At 36.6% G+C, this 23,336-nt stretch overlaps 1 protein-coding gene across 1 annotated transcript in view; it reads left to right on the top strand.

Annotated features, from left to right (window-relative positions):
* BBS9 (Bardet-Biedl syndrome 9) overlaps positions 1 to 23,336 on the top strand; it is a 470,178-nt gene that overhangs the window by 225,027 nt on the left and 221,815 nt on the right. The window contains exons 18-19 of the mRNA XM_028092268.1: positions 8,374 to 8,546; positions 13,180 to 13,332. Of these exons, the coding sequence (XP_027948069.1) occupies positions 8,374 to 8,546; positions 13,180 to 13,332 (326 nt within the window). The remainder of the gene's footprint in view (positions 1 to 8,373; positions 8,547 to 13,179; positions 13,333 to 23,336) is intronic.

Below are 23,336 nucleotides of genomic sequence, written 5' to 3' on the forward strand. Positions count from 1 at the left end.
GAGACAAGCAGAGAACTGATAATAGAATGCTTGGTAAGCTTACAGAAATACACTTTAGGTGCAATTGGAACCTAAAGGAATAAGGTTCCATGAGATTTTATTTGTATCTTGAGGAATGAATAGGAGATTATTAGGTAGAAGGGATTTCAGAAAGAGGAGAAGGTTATTAAAGCATGGGGTTTTAGAGATCAGTAAATTTTCTTCTGTGCCTGGAAGTTCATGTAGTAGGGGCTCTGAGAGTTCTTTTTTTTTTTTAATTTTTACTTATTATTTTTTAAGTAGGCTCCATGCCCAGTGTGGACCCCAACACAGGGCTTGAATTCACGACCCTGAGATCAAGACCTGTGCTGAGATCAAGAGTCAGATGCTTACCCGACTGAGCCACCCAGGCGCCCCTGTCCATTAATGAAGCCAAAAATTTAGAGACAAATGTAATGATCAAATCTAATGTATACAGTGATTCATGAATACAATATGACTGTTAATATTTATCTTAAAATTTCTTAGCGATATTACCAAGGGAATATTATATAAATCCAGATTGGAAAAAGCTTCTTGAAAAGTAAACTTAAAGAAATCATCCATAGTTTCTACTAATATTGAAGAAGTTGTATATCTGGAATATTATACTAATATCTACTGAAATTATTTATATTACTTCCTCCAGCTTTTTGGTTTAAAAAATGCATTCATCTCTTATCTATCTCACATTTTAAAATATCCAAATAGCATAAATTATATTTGTGCATTGTTTATAATATGAATACAAACATTATTTATATTGATGAACTTCAGATGTTCTGACATGAATAGAGACTGACGTGATACATTTTTGTGCCCGGTTTAGTTAAATATATTATTTTCGCCATTTGTAGTACAGCGGAATGGCAATTGATTGGGCTCCAATTATCCAAATTGATTTCATTTGCAGACTGAAATGGTTATTTCCACTGAGCTGCTATTACAAGATGCAAAGGAAAAGAGATAAAAAAAATTGAATGTTCATTTTTGCAGCTATTTTAATTACAAATATTGTAAGGGTGTATCTTAAAATACAAGTTTCTTCTTTCATGTTATATTATAAATAGAGATTTTTATTTCTCCTTTCCATGAAATGTATACTCTGGAAAGTCTCCAGGGTCATATTAACCATCTTGGAGTACTAATACTGAGAAAATGCTTAATAATAAAAATAATGCCTTATAAATCTTTGACTCACTCACATCTAATTTGCTTGGTCTAAACTTAAAATATAAAGGTAAATTGCATTTGTATAGGTCTCTTCCATATAGTATTATGTTTGATCTTTATACTAACCTTGTGAAGGATATTTTATTTTCCCATTTGTGTACATGTAAAAAATTGAAGATTTTATCATTTATTTGTACTGAAGTCACAGATTTAGAAATTTACTAGATTTTAAGTTTTGATCAGAGGCTAAGACTAGAGAAACAGAGGATTTTCTTCCTAACATGATGCCTTTAATTACTACACATGCCACCAGCATCTGTGACCTGGACCATGATTATATTGTCCTAACTGTCAGTCTGTTCTGGCCCCTTTCTGATTCATTGTCTACTTGGCAGCTCTAATAATAAAAACAGAGAAACATATAATCACAAATTATATCATGCCACTCTCCAGCTTGAAACCCTTTGTGTTTATAGTAATACCCAAACTCTTTACCAATACTTATAGTCCTCCCTGTGTGTTCTGGCCCCGGCCTAACATCCAGCCTCATCTAAGGACACTCACTTCCTCACTCTGGCCTGCTCTCAGTTTCTGGTACCTGTCTGACATTTTCAGCCTTGAGGTCTGTGAGCTTGCCAGACTCTCTACCTGAACTGTTCTTCTCATCATTATAGTCCAGACCTTATGACAAAATGATGAGGAATGTGTGATCTAGATGCAAATTGCTAGTTGCAACCCCAGCTCTCCTTACAATTTGTCTGAATGGCTTTGGAAAAATTAACAATGCCTGTATTTTCATCTATAAAATGGGGATAAAACTGTACAATTATATTATGTAAGAATAAATGAGATAATCCCTAAAAAACATGTAGCAGTTTCCTGGTATACTCTATGTGCCAGGTAAATTTTAGCTGCTAGTATTATTTTCGTCCCTATTATTTTTTAGTACTACTACTGATGTCAGTTTCTCAGTGTGGCTTTCTGTGACCCATAGTATCTCAAGAAAGAGTACCCATTCGCCTTTATTATAGCACCCTTTTCACCTGCATTCTAGTTCTTTTATAACTATTAAATATAACTATTTAATTGTTTAATTTACTTATTTAATTGTTGTTTACTTATTTATGTTCTGCCCTTACCACTAGGATGAAAACTGGGACCAGAAGGTGTTGTTCCCCGTTGTCTCCCAGCTCTTACACTTCATAGTTTTTGAATGGATGAATAGATGGAGTGTTACCTTGAATGTCCTTGAGACTGTCAACCAAAGATATTCTTGCCTTGTGGCCCTTCCGTAAAGGGAGCTACATTTCATTTCCTGCATTTGCCCCTTTGCTTTGAACTACTGTACATGACTTTTCTCTGTTACTTCATAGAGCAGAAATCTTTGTTTGCCCACTATGGGGGATTGAGATGGGTCTCTCAGAGAGTTCATAGGCCTCTGTTCAGATAATTTAAATCCTGATGAAAGGAGAAGGGAAATGTTTAGACTTGCCCATGTTTCATTTTGTCAGATTAGTGATTTTGTTGTCTGCCAGGGTGGGGAAAGGAGTTCCAGTTGTAGGCAGCAGAGACAAGACACTTCACCTCTCTGGGGAAGAGTTCTAGGTACTGCTTCCTTTCTTGGCACAACATCCTTAATATAACACCTAGGCCCACTGTAAGCTGTGATTGTGGACTAAGCCCAGCACTGTCAAGGAGGCATTAGGGTGGGTGCTAATTGGATTTGTCCTGTACAATCAACAGTCAGCGCCTGGCCAGCCGAACTTGGGGTTACCGTTGGTGTTCTCCTGAGAATCATGTCCATTTTTTCCCCAGTGATACATTCTGATAAATTTTCACACTAACTTTGGTGGACAGACTTGCCTGGTCCATACCTGAATATGCCTTGTTTCCAGATTTTCTTGCCAGTGTCTACATGGGCAATGTAACAGAAACAGTATGATAATCTTGTTACAGCGCAGCATAAAAACTGCTCACTCAGCTTCAGCCATACTAGCTTCCTCAGTGTCCCTGAAAGCACCTTCCTGCCTCAGGGCCTTTATACTCAGTTCCCTGGCTTGCAGTGCTCTTCCCGTAGATATCCATGGCTTGCTCCTTCGCTTCATTCAAGGAATCTTGAAGTGTAAATTTTTTTACATGTTGGTCACACATTTTTTTTACATCTATAATTCTTTTAGAAGTGTCACAATAATACCAGTTGTTTATGCACATCTCTTTTCAGGTATATAATTTGTGACACATTTATATTGGAAAATTATAGTTGAATGGAATAACTTTCTTTCTGTAGTTTTATTTCATTTTCTATACAAGAAATTTTATTCCTTAGGTGTATTTAGACTACGTCCCAGGTTTTTCTACCTGCTTATGGAAGCCTATTCAAAATCCTTCTAGAACCAGAATAAATGAGATTTCCTTTGCAATATTAGCACTATAATGTTTATGTAAAAAATTTATGGCTTTATCTAAAATGGCAAATTCTATGCCAAGGAAAATACATTTTCTTAAAGCCACTTTTTTTTTTCCATATCTGCTCTTTGGAAGTTACTGGGTTAATTAGGTTCTATGTGGGTCTTACGGGGTTTATGATGGAATCCCTGCCCTGAAGCCCTGAGGCAGGAAGGTGCTTTCAGGGACACTGAGGAAGCTAGTATGGCTGAAGCTGAGTGAGCAGTTTTTATGCTGCGCTGTAACAAGATTATCATACCAGTTTCTGTTAAATTGCCCATGTAGACACTGGCAAGAAAATCTGGAAACATGGCATATTCAGGTATGACCAGGCAAGTCTGTCCACCAAAGTTAGTGTGAAAATTTATCAGAATTTAGCACTGGGGATGCACACCCTTGAGGAAATAATGGTGACAAGGATGATAGTAGGTAACATTTATTGAGTACTCACTATGTGGCAGGCAGCATTTTAAGAATTTTATTAAAATGAGCATTATTAAGGCACTGTGTCTTTTCACTTTCAGAATCTCAGGATCTGGAAGTGGTAAAGGAACTTGCTCAGTATTATGAACCTGGGAGGGAGCTCTTCTTTAATATTATTGACAGGTATTCCTACAGGATCTCTGTGGAGATTTGCAAGAAAGGCAGAGCTCTGAGCTCCTGATGGAGGAGCTCACAAAGCCCATAGGAGCTGAAGCTGAAAGATGAGGACCATGAGCAGCTATGGGAGGTGTAGGAACACTGGAGCAGGACCTAGAGGTGTGGCTGATGGCCAGACTTTCTGAGGAAGTTCACAAGATGATATGAGAAGCTCTCATGAAATAGTTGGCTTCTGAAAAGCTGCTGAAGGAGGTGGTGGGTAGAATTGACAGGCTGCAGGTGGAGGTGACAACCTTGAAGGTAGCAGTCGTCACATCCACATCCAGCCTCTCCCAGCCATGAGCCCCACTTGCAGCTGCTGAACCCCGCTAACACTGGGCCCCACAAGGGCCAGAAACACTAGCAGCTCCCTCTGCCCAGTTGTGAGCCCCTCTACGGGACATACCTTTGCCATGGATGAGGAGGACAAGGAGATGGATAGGGCCCTTTTTGCCAAATTCTAAGCCTGGAGGGAATTGCATATCGTGGACAAGCCCTGTTACTTCCTTGGAAGGGTGTACCCAGGGGATGTGGGCCCTTGCCTGGACTTTATAATGCGGGATTTCTTGGTGCTGCTGTAGGCCAGTTGGGAGGACAACAAATGCTCACCACCTAGCCCATGGCTTTGTAGATGCTGCCGCAGTATGAGTGGACACAGTTAAGTGTGGCAGTGCCAACGTATGTGTCCACACCTGCCAGTACCACATCTGGCTCTGTCACTTTGAGAGCCACAACTACACCTCACCATCCTCTCTAGCTTGGATCACAGTAGTGTACAATTTTGTCACTTTCATCTACTACATCCAGCAAGACCTGTTGCATAAGAATATGAAGCCAATATTTTGGGAGATCACAAAGCTGCAAAAGGAGATGAAGCTGGCCCAGTTTAGCATCTTTTCCTTGGAGGCCTAGGGTATTACCTGGTCCTGGGGGGAGGCGGGGTTATGGGCTGGGCAAATAGCTGCCCAAAATGGACAGACACATAAAAAGACAAGGTCCTAGAGCCAGTCCTGAGCCAGAAACCAAACATCTGCCCAGGAGGGACAAATGGCCAGGACCTGGAGGCAGCACTGAGCTGGCACCAAATACCTGTCCCATGACAGATGGAGTGACAGACAGATTTGTCTTTCTTGCCTATTGAGTTATACAATTCCCAAGGAGATTTTCAAGAAAGCACCAAATGCCAAGGAGCTCAGAGCCTTAGATGCTTCCATAGGAGTGAGGTAGTTCCCTGCCTCCTAAGGCAGCTAACTCTACAAATATCTGTAATTATTACACAATACTTATTGTGCCTTCTGCCCTTTGCAGCTCCCTTGCTATTGTCTAACTCTTCTGCTGTGGGATAGACCATCACATTTTACTTAAAAATAGGAATGTATCCCTTGTGGGGAAGTCCTGGCACTTTTGTGGCAACGTCAACCTTCATGGAGTATCCCTGAATCAGTGATGGCAGAAACAGTGTTTACTCTTCCCCCATCACTCCATCTTTCCAGGTCTGCAGTGAACTCCTTAAGGGCAGAGGCTCTTGCTTTATTCATGGTTTTATCCCCAGTATCTTGCACTGAGTTATGGAAATGAGTGAAAGAGTGAATGAATACCAGTCTGGGATTAATATGTTGGGTCCCAAGTTTAGCTTGGATAGGACCCGAGTTTTGCAGAATTCTAATATTGTATTTTGTCATCATAATTTTTTTTTTTTTTTTTACCTCTTTACTCCTGCCCCACCACAGTTTTGCTCTTTCTGTTCTTAGAGCATTAACCATCCAGTGACATTTGTAAAGAAAGGTAAAGCTGTGATATCTGACCTTAGCCCTATTCTCTTTGATGGGAGAAATGAGGAAATCATCTGATCAACACTGTGGGTAGAAATTAGAATCCAGAATAAGACTAGGGTGAGGGGAGGGCTGGGGGACACTCCAGGGGAAATGATATGATAGCAGAGAACATCAGGGTGTTTGCCATACGCTTTGGGAGGCATACCCAGTATATTTTATTCCTTATGTAATTGAAAGAGAGATGACTAGGAGAATGAGAGGAGATATATTTTTGAATTCTGATGGAGGATGACAAATTGAAGTCCTAATGCCAATTTAAAGATGACATATATTTATAGAATTTGTCAAGGTACCATGGGGAATATAATAAATATTTCACATGTCCACATGTCATGCTACCTTAGCAAGACCCTAGACACCCTAGGCAAGGAGACTGAGTTCATCTTTGTACTCCCAACTTTTCTTTCCTTATGAAATTGTACATAATAGATGCTCAATAACTTGTAAATCACATAGACTAGAGGAATTGGTTCTAAATCTCAAAGTCTACAATCTCTTGGAGAAACTGAATATAATCATCTGGAAAGTTAAATAGGAATAAGAAAAAGTACATACCCTGACCAAATGGAATTTATTCCAGGTATGCAATGCTGATTCAGTGCCTGAAAACCAATCAGTGTAATCCACCTAACTTTTGTAATCCATTAACTTTAGTTAATGATAGTGTATCTGTGTGCATTCATTAATCATAATAAATGTACCGTAATTAAGATAATGGGGAAACTGGGTGAAGGGCATGTGGGAACCCTGTATAATCTTCTTAATTTTTCTGTAAATCTAAAACTGTTCTAAAATTAAAAGTTAATTTAAAAAATGCATGGTTATATGTGGTTAAGTGCATAGTAAACTGTAGACATACTATGTCTCTATATAAATTCAAAGAGATACAGCATTGTAATGTGGTTAAGATTAATAGCTAATCTTTGGATTAATAGCTAGAGTTCTAATCCCTGCCGTTACTATCTGGCTAGATGACCTTACAGATTATTTAAACTTTTCTGTAAAATGGGGATAACAATATTTCCCCCATAGGGGTATTGAGGTTTAAACCAGAGTGACTGCAGAGTGTTCGAGACAGTGCCTAGTACATATTAGGCTGCTATGGATGGTAGAGAAATAAGGATTTCTTGGGGTAGGTAGGACTGAAGCCAGGTCTTGGAGAATAGGTAGGATTTAGACAGGGAAAAAGGATATATATCATGAATTCTAGCTCTGACATTTAATTTGCTTTGTGACCTTTGATGAGTCTCTGAAATTCTGTGTGTAGTTTTCCTTTTTATTAAAAAGAGATTGTTGCGATCATAGTGCTTGTTTCATAGTTGGTGCTCAAAAAATAATAGTTGCTCTTATCATAAATGTAGTTACTCTTACCGCTGTCATCATTGTTGTCATTAAATCAGGGTAGGGGATGGATAGGAATTGGGCTTTCTTGGAGCTGAGGTTTCAGCTAATGGAGGGCAACAAGATTTATATTTAGGGAAGAGTCTGATTACAAATATAAATAAAAGAACTATTAGAAAAATAGAAAACTTTGATCATGATTACAGGGATTTAAGCTGGCTACAATGTCTAGGATGTGGGGGACTTTCTACAGAATAAGTTTTATTTCACATCAAAATTCTGAAACAGATTCATGAATACCAGATTATACTTTTGCAATGACTTTTTTCTTACCTTGTAAACAAAGCTAGCTTGCTTGCTTCCTCCCCTTTTCTTTCTTTCTTTCTTTCATTCTTTCTCTTTCTTTCTTTCCTTCTTTCTTTTCTTTTCTTTCTTTCTTTCTTTCTTTCTTTCTTTCTTTCTTTCTTTCTTTCTTTCTTTCTTTCTTTCTTTCTTTGTTTCTTTCCTTCCTTCTTTCTTTCTCTTTCTTCCTTCCTTCCTTCCTTTCTTTCTTTCTTTCTTTCTTTCTTTTTTTCTTTCTTTCTTTCTTTCCTTCCTTCCTTCCTTCCTTCCTTCCTTCCTTCCTTCGACTAAAATTTGGGTTTTTTTATTATATCGAAACCTGTGATAAGAAACATAGGGAAAAGGACCATACTCTACAGCTTGCTACTGTGACCGCAAACCTTTGGAATTAAATTTGAAAATGTTAAGTGGTTGATGTAGAAAACTGCAATAAAGCAGTAGAAATCATATTTGTATTCCAAAAAAAGAAAAAACGTCTTTTGTTTGGGTATTTATGTCAGAGTTAGTGATAATTCACATAGTTTCAGCTAGTAATTATGTGTTAATAAGCATTTTTCCTTAATTATTTTTTCTCTCTTAGAACGGTATCGTATTCAGAGTGAACAGTTTGAAGATCTTTGGCTCATAACAAATGAACTTATTATCCGCCTTCAAGAATATTTTGAAAAACAGGGAATCAAAGATTTTGCCTGTTCTTTTTCTGGATCTATGCCCCTTCAAGAATATTTTGAGTTGATTGATCATCATTTTGAGGTGTGTACGATCGTAACTCATATTACCTGCAATTTTTCTATATATGAAAGAGAAAGAGATGCTACAGAGGAAAGAACTCTAGTGTACTTGGCTATTAAATCTAGTGCTTCAAGTAGTTATTTTATGTGGATGGTAGATTTTGTGTATCTGTTCCTGCCCTCTTGCCCAGTTTGTGGTCACTTGCAGATATTAACAGAGTGGCTGCCTGGAGCTAACATGTGTTCTGGCTTCAGAACAGAGCTGATTTAATTCTCCCACATCGGGACTTAACCTTTGACCCCAATAACCCAGTGTTAAAACTGAGCTTATCGGCAGCCATTTGGCTAACTAATTCTAGCAGGCCATAAATGAGGTGTGATTATAAAGTAAGGTGATTTTTCCTTTTCTTTTTTAACAAGCACACCAGAACTTCTGCATCTGAATGAGGGTTAGCCACATAAAATATTCTTCAGTTTCTGGCACAATGGGCACTTAGTAAATGCTGAATGATTAAATGTCTAAACAAATAAGATCTGACAGTGACTGTGTTACCCGAGTATTTTTTGCATTTCTTCTGTGGAAGAGCCTGTGTTAATTGTCCTGAGTATCATGATGGTATAAAATCTTCATTCTTTGAAGACTGATTTGATATTTGGAAATAGTCAGGGGTCATGTTTTATAAGTGAACTGGACAAATGACAGTCATTGTTTAAAAAATCTCATGTGTTAAAAAAAAAAAAATCACCAGATTCTACTTACTTATTTGCCCATAAGTAGACTCTGTAGGCAGTTACAAAGGGGGGAGGGGGATTTCAAAAGGATTTTGAACATTATTCAAGGAAGCATTGGTTCTCTAGCATAACTGCTTTTTAAGGAATCAATAGGTTTTTGCATTTCAGTTTATAAACGATGTGTGGTATGTACGTGACAGAGAGAATATATCATGTCATGTGAACATTCTACCTATTGTTTAATCCCTTGGACATTCTAAGAACATTGACTTTAACCTATAAAGACTTCTTTCTTTAGTAGAGTGTGAACATAAAGAGAAAATTTTAATGACAAATAACATGTCATTATCAAATAAATTGAACTTACTTGGGTTATCTTTCATCTGTGCTGATAGTATTTTTTTTTTAAAGATTTTATTTATTTGACAGAGAGAGAGAGAGAGCACAAGCAGGGGGAGTGGCAGCAAAGGGAGAGGGAGAAGCAGGCTCCCTGCCTAGCAGGGAGCCTGATGTGGGACTTGACCCCAGGACCCTGGGATCATGACCTGAGCTGAAGGCAGACGCTTAACCAACTGAGCCACCCAGGCGCCCCTGTGCTGATAGTATTTTGTAGGACAGTATGCTTTTGGCCAAATCATGGCACCAAAATTGACATTTGGGAAATATATTTAGGTATTTTAAGGATTGAGAACCTTTGCAATCCTCTAGGATATATTTAGAAAAATTCATGCTTCACTGTGCAAAACTGGGTTCTAGTGGTTTATGGAAGAGTCCACAAAAAGACTATATTAATTATGTATTTGTGATATTTAAGACACAAAATATTAGATTCTGATTGACTGTAAATTTGACATACAGTTTGCCCTTATTTGCTGGCTGGTAAATCCCTGGAGTTTCCACATCAGGGGCATTTTCTTTCTGGGAGGGGTTTAGGGAACAAGATGAACTACAGGCACTTCCATTTGTTACTCGAAGTTTGTTTGTTTGTTTGTTTAAAAGATTTTATTTATTTATTTGACAGAGACAAAGTGAGAAAGGGAACACAAGCAGGGGGAGTGGGAGGGGGGGAAGCAGGTTTCCCGCTGAGCAGAGGCGGGGCCTGAGGCGGGGCTCTAGGCTGCGCTCAATCCCAGGATCCTGGGATCATGACCCGAGTCCAAGGCAGACGCTTAATGACTGAGCCACCCAGGCGCCCCTGTTACACTACGTTTAAAAGGAGAATCATTAGGGCGCCTGGGAGGCTCAGCTGGTTAAGCGACTGCCTTCGGCTCAGGTCATGATCCTGGAGTCCAGGGATCAAGTCCCACATGGGGCTCCCTGCTTAGCAGGGAGTCTGCTTCTCCCTCTGACCCTCTTCCCTCTCGTGCTTTCTATCTCTCATTCTCTCTCTCAAATAAATAAATAAAATCTTTTAAAAAAATAAAAGGAGCATCATTATACTTCCTTTCTCTCTGGCCCCACTCTCTGCTTTTTAAAAAAAAATATGATTTTAATCTTTGAATTAAGATGGCTTTTGGAATCCAAGTGTCCCTTAGTGTTAGCTCCATGAAGGCAGAAATTTTTGTCTGTTTTAGTCATTGCTATAATTTCTAGCACCTAGAGCAATGCTTGGCCCTGAGATCAATAGTATTTGTTAAATGTTGAAATTCTGGCACATGAAAACATTTCAATCACTGATGTTTGGTTACACATTCAATGGAATGATAACCTGGCTGATGTGTTAGTCAGTATTGAAAGTGTCTTCTAAAATTTTTTTGTTTCATGAATTTAGTAAATAAAATATTACAGCTGGAAATTATATTATTAAAAGAGTGTATTATTAATAATCAGGCTAATATTCTTTTTTAAAAATTTAGTAATTTAAAAAAATATTTAACTTTTGGTCATGAAAGTGTTTTTTTTTTTCCCTTCAAGAGAATAGTCTTTGATTTAGTTACTTAGTGCTTCTGAAAATGGGATTAAAAGACAGTAATAAAATTCCAAGTTTTTTTTTTAATCATGTGTCTGGAGAATGCATACACTGAAAAGGAAGTTTGGTTTGATATAAGAAATGTAAACTGTAATATGTTTGATTTCTGAACTTTTTTTTTTTTTTTTTTGAGAGGGGGGAAAAGAGAGCGAGGTTGAGCAGGGGGGTAGGGGCAGAGGGAGAGGAAGAAAGAGAATCTTAAGCAGGCAGAAACTCACGACCCTGAGATCATGACCTGAGCTGCAATCAAGAGTCGGATGCTTAACCTACCAAGCCACCCAGGTGCCCCTGATTTCTGAAGAAAATGCTATTTATTTCAGGACTACTTGATGACTCTTTTGTAAAGTTGAGTTAGCAATTCACATAATCTGATTTCATGGAGTGTTCCTTCTACTCTATGACTCTCACTAGCTTCTTTTATTTTAATGGTACTAAATTCGAAGGTTATGAGAAGAGTTGTAGTAAAAAGAGTCTATTTTTGATTCTCATCCTCCAGCCACTCAGTCTCCTCTTTGGAAGCAAATTTTGGTGTCCCGTTTCTTGTGTATATTTTTAGAACTATTATATGCAGTCACAACTATGTTAATGTACAGATTTCTTTTTAAAAAATACATGAATGGGGGTTGCCTGGGTGGCTCAGTCGTTAAGCGTCTGCCTTCGGCTCAGGTCATGATCCCAGGGTCCTGGGATCGAGCCCCGCATCGGGCTTCCTGCTCTGTGGGAAACCTGCTTCTCCCTCTTCCACTCTCCCTGCTTGTGTTCCTGCTCTTGCTATCTCTCTCTCTCTGTCAAATAAATAAATAAAATCTTAAAAAAATAAAAAATAAAAAATACATCAATGGTAGCTTATTACACATACTATTATTCTGTATTTTGTTTTTGTTTTTGCTTTTTGCTTTGTTTCATTCCGTGCATCTTTGGATAACATTGCATATTAGTACTTAAGTAGTTCTGCAAAGTAGTCTTTTTTATTATTTAACCCGTCCCCCTATTGTTGGGTATTTTAATTATTAATAATATCCTACTATAATACAACAGAACAAATAATTCTATAATGAATATCCTTGTATGTACATTACTTTTTGCAAGCATACCTCTAGGATAAATTCCTAGAAATGGGCTTGCTAGATCAAAGGCTATATTTGAGAGCTATTTGTATTAGCTTTTCTATAAATTTTGCCCTTTTTTCTATTGATTGATACTTTTCTTACTGATTTGTATTGGATTTTGGTCCTTTTCTCTTTGATTCTTAGATGCTTTCTAGATATGGGCTTGACTTTTTGTCTCTGGTTATTGCTATTATTTTTTGCAGTTTGCTGTCTTGTCACTTTACTTATGATATTTTTCTTTTTTTTTTAACTGTATAGAATTCTTTTTTTTTCCTTAGTTAAGAATTTATCAGAGGTGTGAGTGTGTATGTGTCTGGCTTTTGGCTTTTTTTTTTTAATTTTTTTATTGTTATGTTAATCACCATATATTACATAATTTGTTTTGGTGTTGGCTTTTGGCTTTGAGTTATAAGGGTCTCTCTCATGCCAAGATTATTTAAAAATTCTAATTTTTCTAGTACTTTTATTGTGTCTAAACTTTTTATTCCTCCAAGTGATTTTGCTGTAAAGACTGGGGGAGAAATTCTTATTCTTTTGTCTCTGTAATCAGTTATTACAGGACATTTATTAAATAATCTGTCTTTTCCCTAGTGATACTAGGTCATCTTTACTGAATTTCCATTTGACCTATCCTACTCTATTATCTATGTATCTATCTATTCATGTACCAAATATAAGTTTTAATTCTCTTAACTTTATAATACATTTAAATTTCTTCATTACTCTCTTTCAATTTAAATTTCTTCATTACTCTCTTTCAAGCTTTAATTGGCATTGCCTGTATTCTTACTTTAAATGTTTTTTTGTGCACATTTAACCTGAATTTAAGAAATTCTTTATTGTAGTTGCGGATAAATGGTGAAAAATTAGAAGAACTCTTATCTGAAAGAGCCATACAATTTCGGGCCATTCAACGCCGACTATTGACAAGATTCAAAGATAAAACACCTGCCCCCCTCCAACACCTGGACACCTTGCTAGATGGAACTTACAAGCAGGTAAATATGATATCAATGATAGTTTCCACTACTGGATATAATTTTTATCCCTAGCCCTAGAGTCATGTATTAGAATATCAAGATAAGGTATTTCTTTCCTGTGTACTGTGGAGCAGTGAATAGCACATAAGCTTTAGAGTCAGGAAAACCTGGGTTCAAATGTCCAGCTTTGCAACTTTCTAATTATTGATCTTGAACAACTTACATAAGATTCATCAGTCTCCACATTTTACCCAGAGTTATTGTGAAGGTTTTTGATCATTATGTGAAGAAGCCGGCAGCACAATGCCAGGCACATAGTATGTGCTTGATAGATAGTAGCTATTATGCTTGGTGTTATTATTAAATAATTCTTGGTGCATCTCATAATTATCACTATGATTCCCCAATTGTCCTACTGAGCAACTGGCTTACACTTCCATTATTACGTCATTTGATGTTTTGAGAAGGAATTCTTAAACAGCTTTTTGTTCTAGTTCCAAAAGACTTGTTTCTTCCTCTTCCTGATTCTTCTTTCCATCAATGATTCACCCTTTGCATGGCTAGGGTGATATGACTCTCATTCTTACGGTATTATGTCACCAAAAGCTGTTCAAAATTATCATCTCTGGCTTGAAATAATAATTTTTAAAATTTAAAATTTTGTGGGTAAAACCTCTGCCAGTTCCACTATAATGGAGTCAGCTTTGAATGACTACACGTCTTCTTATGCTTCTATATAATATCATTAATCTGTTCCAAAGTCAGTGTTGGTGGTATGAGTATTCTGTTCATTTTTTAATTGATTTTTTTAATTGAGATAGTTATATAGTCACTTGCAGTTATAACAAAAAATACAGATAAATGTCATGTATCCTTTACCCATTTTCCTCCAGTACTAACATTTTGCAAACCTACAGTATATCACAACCAAGATATTCGCATTGATAAAATCCATGGATTTTATTCAGAATTTCATAATTTTACTTGTGCTAGTTTATGAGTATGTGTATTTTAAGTTCTATACAATTTTAGCATATGTGTAGGTTCATGTACTCACCACCACATTCAAGATATTGAACAGCTCCATCACCACAAAACTCCCTCATGTTGCCTTTTATTGCCGCCCCCTACTCCCACTGCCCTCCTCTACTATATTCTGTTGATTTTGAATGGACAAATCAGATTTTTTTTCAGTTATCTGAAAAAGAAGAATAGCTTACCATGTAGACATCAATAAATGTATTGATGATACAGTTATTTCTTGAAATATTCATGGTTATGTGAAAATTAGAAGCAATTTGAGGAACAGTCTGTAGAAGCAGTAGGGTACTAGAAAGAACACAGGGCTTGGAGTTCAAAGACCCCAGTTCTGTCATTTATTAGCTGTGCAGCTTTTGTCAGTTCCCTGACCCTCTCAGAGCTTCACTTTCTTTCCATAAAATGGGATAAATGCTATGTTGTTACAAAGATTCTATTCGCTGACGTATGTGGAAATGCTTGGTAAATTGTGTTACAAATCTAGACAGCCAGTTTCCTTTGTGCCGGAGCAATTAGGACTCCTAAGTCAGTGGGCACTGGTAATGCTCTTTCTCTCCCACCCTTCTTTCTCTCTTAAGTACACTTTTTGTTTTGGTTTGTTTTTCATTTCCTTTCTTTTTTTCCTCCTCTCCCTTCATGTCTCTTCGATGACTTAATCTATCTCATTCTTAGGCCATACCTGCTGTGCTTGGGGTAAAGATATGCTGACTCTTGTCTTTAATGATACCTTACATTTTTTGTGGACACAATGGCGGGGGGTGTTTAAAGGAATTTGGTGAGGATATTTGATTTAATGCTTTCTATATTTTCTATATAGCAAGACTTCCTTAGTATTTTATATGTTTAAAGTGCTAGGGGTTTTTGTTTTTGTTTTTTGTTTTGTGGGGTTTTTTTTTTGCTTAGCCTTGGTGTTGGGTTTTTCCATGATTTATAATACAGACAAGATGATCAAAACCATGGGTTTTAGCTCAAATCCATATTTTTAAGTCTCTATGCATTTTAGATTAAAAGAGAATGAATAAGCTTTTGAAAGATATGAATACTATAAGGAACTTGACTTACTTTTAATGTAATTTGCTATTCAGTTTTATATGTTCATATTAAATTATAGTGAGATATTGACTGTTCTCTATTTTAACTCTCTTTAGTTAACTTTTAATGACATAGCTAATTCATGAATATAATTTCCCAAAGAAAATGGTAAGATTATACACAGTGCTAAGTTCTCTATCATGGCCCTTGATCATCTCCTCAAAAATGTAATCACTTTTATATTTTTGTGTATTTCCAGACTTTTTTTTTTTGCATTCAGAAATGAAGTATTGTTTTGTGAGGCTAAAATAATCCATAAATAGTATTGTACTATATGTATTGGTGTGCTTTTTAATTTTTCTTCTAACAGTATGTACTAGAGCTCTTGCCATATTAATGTATAGATCTACCTCTCTGTGTGTTATGTAGTATATAGATATTCTGTAGTATGGACAAACTACAGTTTATTAAAGAACAGATCTTAATAGTAGTTTCAGTGTTGAGTCAACAGTGAGAAAAATCCTTTTTGGAGAGCTCTACTGTGACCAAACAGGCATATGACATACTTCACTATCACATACTTTCTGTACCTAGTATAAATTTTTCTTATCTTTATACTTTGCCTGGGTAGGGGGCATGATTTAATTGGCAGATTAGCCAAATGCACGAAATAATAAGCAATGCTAGAGTCTGATCCTACTTTCCATGGCATGACTGTCAGTAGATCTTTTAAAGTGTTTTCCTAATATAGCAGTTTAAAATTAGATCTGTTACCTGTGTAAAATCCTTGTTTTTTCATGTGTAGGGAGCATTTAATTTTTTTTGTTAGTCCTTCTGTGAGTCTTAGTGCCACTTTAGTTCAACCAGGAACAGTGAGAGAAGCACTCTGAGCTGTCCAGTGAAAGATTTACATTTTATTGCACTTAACTGGAGGCTGTTACATTGTTAGCATTTAATGAACAGTGATAATTGGCTTATGTGAAAATAGAAGCAGAAGCCAGTATCCTTCTAAAACTAGTGTGTAAACTCTGAAGGCAAGAACTATTTTTTTTTTGCCTATTTACTGCTATATTCTTAGGATGATACATTTCTTGCCACATTATAGGTGCTTAATAAATATTTGCTTTATGAATGAATTCTCTATTGCCACTAATATAATTTATTGAAACTATGTTTTTGATAAGGGCAGCACTACAAAGAACAGATTGGTAGAGAATTCTTTGAGTTCAGGCTCATGAATCACTGGGATGGTTTGTTTTAAAATCCCCAAAAGCCACTGAAGGAAACTCTCTTCTGTCTTCCTAAATAATTTAGTTGGAGGACTCAGGTAAACTGTCATAGCTAGGAAAGTTTTATAGCTGCAAATTCTTGACTAAGAAAATCTTTTCTATTTTTTTTATGAATATGTGAATGCCAATGTAAATTTGAAATAATAATCTGTTGAAATACCTATGTACAGGTAGAACATTGTTGAGGTTGAATCCCATCATGTTCTGAGTGGCATAAGAATTAATTGGGTTCTTTCAATATTAATGTATGTCCAGAAGCATGAAAAGTTTAATTCTCTTCATTTCTTATTTACATAATTGTTGAGTTCTTCCTCTAGGAAGGCAATTTCTTTCATGTCTTTGAGCAGCTAGGATAGGATATAGAAATGTACAACTGGAGGAAGTTTGGGGGTCTTACACGTATTAGGAGGTCTAGGAACTGTTATGGATTCTAATAAAGTTCGTAGGACAAACTGAAGTGAAGACCAAGGTACTTCATATACAAATGGTTAAGCATTACTGACTTGGCTGTAATGTGAATTAGTTTGTATAGTATACTCATTCAAGTAAACAGTTCATCAGGTGCAGACGTAGGTAAGGCCAGGGTAAGCCGTATAAGATCTGTGCCCTTGGTGTTTAGCAGAAACTGCAGGTACCACTAGCTTACATAGTGAGCCCATGAAGGAGGCCTCTGATCTTTGAATGACTTGGGGTTTAGGTACCTTTGATTCTGGTCCACAAGAGCCTACTAGAGAAAGCCACTGCTTCTAAGGTTGCAGTAAGACATCCATCATTGTTTCCTTTAAATACATGCTAATAAGTGCTTTAGGGTTTAAAGTGGCATATCTGATGTGTCCTAGTAAAATGGTTAAGAACTCTATGTCTCGAGTTAGCTTGCTTGTATTCTAGTCTTGGCTCTGTGACCTTGGGCAAATTACTTAAACAAAGAGAAAACAAAACCCATCCTAAGCATCAATTTTCCCACCTGTAGCATGCTTCCTCTTTCATGGGGTTGTTATGAGGACTGAAATCTGTAAACACATAAATTGCTTAGAATAGTGCATGGTACAGAATGAGCTCTCAACAAATGTTAACTACAACTCTGGGGGACTCTTCTTCATTTTTATTTGACTAATAAGTTATGCCATCTCAAAACAATGCTATTCATTTTTCAGACAAAAGAGGTTATAATAATTCATCATCTTTCTGAAACTCTGCTATCTGGCAACCTCATAAATCTAGACCTCAGCCAAGAATGAGGAAGATCCTGTATCCTCAGGCACATCCCCACACTCCTTTGTGTGTTGTTTGGTTCCAGAGAGGATCCCAAAAGGGGAGGGACATCAGGATCATGAGGTCAAGTGGCTGTCCTTCCTGAATCCCTGATTGTTTCATCTGAATGTCTCCCTAGAGGAAAAACAAACAAAACATCACACACACACACACACACAAACACACGCAGGCACGTGCACACATGTGTGTGTACTTACACATACATACTGCTTTGCAGAAATGTTGTACCAAATGATAGTTTCACTAACAGTATATGAAAATGTCTGTTTTCTAGGTATTATTGTTTGGATCTTTACGATTTTGAACTGAAAAAAGAATTTTATTGTTTTATCTTTCTTTGCTTACTAGTGACATTGAATATTTTTAAAATGTTAATTAGCCATTTGTATTCTTCTCTAGTGATTTATGTTTGTATGTTTTCTGTTCAGTAGTCTATCAGGTAGTTCAGCTTTTTCTTGTTATTTTGTGTATATTAGGAGGTGGCAATCTTTTATCATACTTTTGTCATGCATAAAAATACACATATAAGCGATGTAATCTTTCTTCATGTATAAAAAAGTTTTACAAATTTGTCATTTGCCTTTTATTATGTTTTCTTGACATTTAAAGTTTAAAAAGTATTTCTATAGTAAAATCTATCCATCTATTTCCTTTAAGTTTCTCTACTTAGGAAAGCCTTTCCCATGCCAAGAGTACCTGAATAGCAACATATAATTTATTCTAGCATTTTTATGCTATCATTCTTTATATATACTTTTAAAATCCATCTGGAATAGATTATGCAATTAAGTGGGAATCTAATCTCCCTGCCAAAAAGGGTGAGCGAGTTGTCTCAGCCCCTGCTTATTACATAATCCATTTTTCTCCTGCTGAGCTAACATACTACCTGTATCATTTAATGATTTTACTGTTATAGCAAACCACCCCAAACTTTAGTGGCTTAAAACAGCAATAATTCATCGTTGTTCACTTGGGCACATCTCTTGATCTGGGCCATGCTTGGTTGATCTCCACTGGGCTCACTCATGTGTCCCTGGTCAGCTGGTGGCTCAGTTGGAGACTGGATGGCCTGGGATGTACTTACTCACATATTTGGCAGTTGGCTCACAGTTAGATGGGATCATTGTGCCACATGTCTCTCCTGGCCCAGCAGGCTGGCCTGGTTTTATTCACATGGTGGCTACAGGTCCCAATGTACAACTATTCTTCAAGCCTCTGCCCTGTCTCTAATTCCCTATAGGTTTTGACCAACCTAGATCAAAGGGGTGAGGAAATAGACTCTGCCTCCTTATTGGATGAGTAGAGAATTAATTGTGGGCATTTTTGCAATCTACCCTATTTTTTTTTTGAACATAATACTAAATTAGCAAAATGTTTTAGAAGACAATTTTTTTCCCTTCCTAACCCTTAGACTTACACTTTTGATATTCAAACCTAAATTTTTATTGTCATTACAATATTATTTATTCATAATCACTTTTGGTCTGTAAACCGTGGAGATAACTTATCTTATAATTAATTAGGTTTGTCAAGAGTTGTTAAAAGCAAACAGAGCATCTGTACTGTTTTCAGGTTAGTGAGACTGCCTGAATACTACTCACCTGTGTGCTTAGTTATGGTCAGTTGTTTTGGGGATGGAATCAGTGATTCAGTCTCCCTCTAAGGCTCCGCATTAGCCCTGTCCAGGGTGGGCTTCATGGACATGCGACCAGCTCAGTCATGCAGAACTCTATGTTTGGTTTAAAGCCCTATGGTTGCTATCTTGAAGTTCTTCATACTTTTGAACGAGAGGCCCTCTATTTTCCTTTTGCTCTGGGCCCCTCAAATACTGTAGATGGTCCTGGCCCTGTCAGGATACTAACTAATTTCTGATGAGTAGAGTAAGAAAACTGGGAGTTCAAATACAGAACAGAGTTCAAAACCAGAATGGCTTTATGACACACCTCTAAGTTCCCCAGAGTTGGAGAAAAAGGGATGCAGTAGGCATCAGTGAGAGCAACTCTGGGGGCAGCTTAAGGGTTTCTTTCTGGGAAAGGCATCTTGGTTAACTGATCATGAGTGATAAGGCTTATCTCATCTAGGAATATCATTCTGCAATTAGTTGTCTCTAGGCATGTTGTGGGTACCAGCCTCGTTTTAGACTTCCAACAGGTGGGTCACTAGCTCCAAGATGTGCCATCAATCATTACAAGATCTGGTGCACAAGGGGGTCAGCCAACCATTTTTCTCCCATTCAACTGCAAGTCATTTCCTATATCCTGTATTTTTGATTGGCTAGGAACCCCACAACACACATTTCCACATTAGCATTTTACTCTTACTAGCAGGCCTTTCCTACATAGTATCTACCTTCCATCATATCACGTTCCATTGAGGGCATATACCAGGCACCCCTTCCTGAGGTCAGCCTATGGCTGAAGCAAGGAGAGGGGACTGGGGCTATCACTGTAGGAAAAGCATCTTGTGATACTTATATCCTCCAGTGAATGAGGATTTTCCAGTTGCCCACTACAATTTCATAATTTAGTCTAGAATTTGGAAAAAAAGTTTTCCTTTTTGAAAAGAGCTTTCAACTTTACTTCTGGCTTTAAAGGCATAATGTTGAAAGAAAGTAACCATGTCAAGAATTTCTTTTCGTCAGTGGTTAGAAACCTAGATTTCCTCATTTGTACAATTGGAATCCTGCCTTGTCAATCTGAATGTATTTTTGGAGGACCTAAGAAAGGAAGTTAAGGGAAGAGAAGGGAAATTCATGTTTATTGAGCATCTGTTGAGTCTGAGGTAAATTTCATTTATTACTTCAGTTAATAATCACAGTCATCTTGTGAAGATGGCATTATTGTTCCCAATAATGGATCCCAAGTTATGGATGAAGAGCTTGAGACTCCAAGCAGGGTTAAGCAACTTGCTCAGTGTTACACAGATATTAAGCCATCTATTCCAAAGTCCGTGCTTTAGTATGTCATGTGCCGTATTTAATCATTTCCATGTGGAATGTAGGCATCCTAGGTTTTCTTTAGTGAAAGTATAGTCAGGTTAAAGAAAAAGGAGATTCATGGAAACTATTTGTACATACTATGTTGTATATATGTATATATTCATGATCATCCAATATTCGTTGGGTATACACATATCAGAAAGGTAGTAAAATCTGAAGAGTTCCCCAAAGTCTATATTATATTACATCTGAAACTTGACTATCAGAGGAAGAGGTAACGTTGTTAATTTGTTCACTTATACTGAATTCAGTTTCTTTGCTATCAAATTCTAATGCTTATTGCATTAGAATTTGGCAGAAAAGCTTTGGAAAATAAGTTCTCTTTCATGTTATAAAAATTTTATGTACGTGTGTTAGTCAAAGCAAGACTGATTGGCTGAATTGAAATCGGGGACATTTAGACTTACCCTACAGTTTGGCTTGTGTTTTGATGCTTTTATGTGTACTGAGTTTTGTTTTTTTTTTTTCCCTTCCCACTTTAACACTAACCCTCTGTTGTAGCAGAGGAAAAATGTTTACTAATCTAAAAGTTTGTGTCAGATGACATATGTGTGATGTAATGACTGATAGTCATTAGTGTTCTAGAAAGGCACTTGGCTGATTTTTCTCTTCTGCAAAACAGAGGTTGTATTAGGCATAATTTTAAACAGAGATCCTGTGGTTTGGAGTTTGCTATTTGTTACTTTTTCTGTACTTAAAACTTCCTTCCACTTTGTTTATTTGTATGGTATTGATGTATAAAAATCATTTTAAGTCACGCAGAAGTCTAAGAGCTTTTTGGTCCATGATTTTTTAAAGGAACATGATTTTGGCTGATAACACAAAGGAATATGTGATGAAACATTCAGGCCTACTTTCCTCCTTGCCATTGGCAAGTAAAAACAATATGCTGATAGATTGAGAAGGTGGTATTAGGGATTTGGTGATGTTGCTGCATTTGTTTTTCTTTTAACTACTTAAGAGCCAAGAAGAAATTCTTTCTCCTCTGAAGGAGATAGAAAAAACAGGTGAGAAAAGGAGCACAGAAATTTGCAGCCATATGTTTGGGGATGAATGGAAGTGGTAAGCTAAAAAATGGAGTTTATATGTTCTTATCCCATAATTCTACTCTTGGCTATTTATCTAAGAAAATAGTTCACAAAGGGAAAAAAATACATCCATCAGGTTGGTCATTTATAACATTAATCACTATAAACTAGCTTTCCATGGTTGGAAAATGCTTAACTTTATTGTAGTGCTACCATTTGATATGATCTCATTTCATATCATTATTTCATTTCATCATTTAAAAAACTAGAATAATATAAACATTTTGAATAATTGAAAATAGCAGTTAGTATGTAGTAAGTTTCAAATAATGAAATAGATGTATCTATAGTAGGTGAGTGTGCAAAGATGTGGAAGGAATATAAAAAAATTGAAAATGGTGCACATTTGTTTTAGATGACTTTAAATTCTTAAGCAGTTTCCTTTTATAATGATCACAATTTGATAAGCATGAAAATAATTTTTCACATTATGTAAATGTACTTAACACTATTGAACTATATACTTAAAAAAAGGATAATAAGGGGCGCCTGGGTGGCTCAGTTGGTTAAGCGACTGCCTTCGGCTCAGGTCATGATCCTGGAGTCCCGGGATCGAGTCCCACATCGGGCTCCCTGCTCAGCAGGGAGTCTGCTTCTCCCTCTGACCCTCCCCCCTCTCATGCTCTCATTCTCTCTCTCAAATAAATAAATAAAATCTTTAAAAAAAATAAAAAAGGATAATAAATCTTATGTTCTGTGTATCTTACAATTTTTAAAAATAATAACTTTAAAAATGGGATGTGATCACAAACTCCTGGACTTCATTGGTATTTTCTGAAGGAAGTATTTTCTCTCTCCCGTATATACCCTATAAACTCATTTCTCTATTCCCTGAATGTTTAGAACTTCAGATTATTGTACCATATATGAGTTAGTTTATTCCTATTCACTCAAAAGGGAGCAATTAGATAACTGAATGGTATGCTTGAATTAGTATATGAATAAGGATGAGGGTTGTCTTATTCTGTCTCATTCTCACCTCACTAGTCCCTCAACAAAACTAGAGGAATATACAAAGCTCTTCTAAAATTATGTAAATTTTTCTTCCACTAGGTCAGAGTGCAATCTAGAATGTAATCTCCAAAGTGTGTTTGTTATAAGTATATCACTGATATATTTAATATATGTGTGTGGCTATAAGGTCTGTTCCAACAGAAATATACTTCAAGCCGCAAGTATAGCCACATATATAATTTACATTTTCTAGTAGCCACATTTAAAAAAAAAACCAAAATGAAACCAGTGAAATTAATCTTGATAATGTGTTTTATTTAACCCTATATATGTAAAACGTCATTTCAACAT

Source organism: Eumetopias jubatus, unplaced genomic scaffold (genome assembly GCF_037043125.1).
Source record: "Eumetopias jubatus isolate StellerSeaLion01/CBP00866 unplaced genomic scaffold, mEumJub1_p1.0 scaffold_14, whole genome shotgun sequence".
NCBI classification, from domain to species: domain Eukaryota; kingdom Metazoa; phylum Chordata; class Mammalia; order Carnivora; family Otariidae; genus Eumetopias; species Eumetopias jubatus.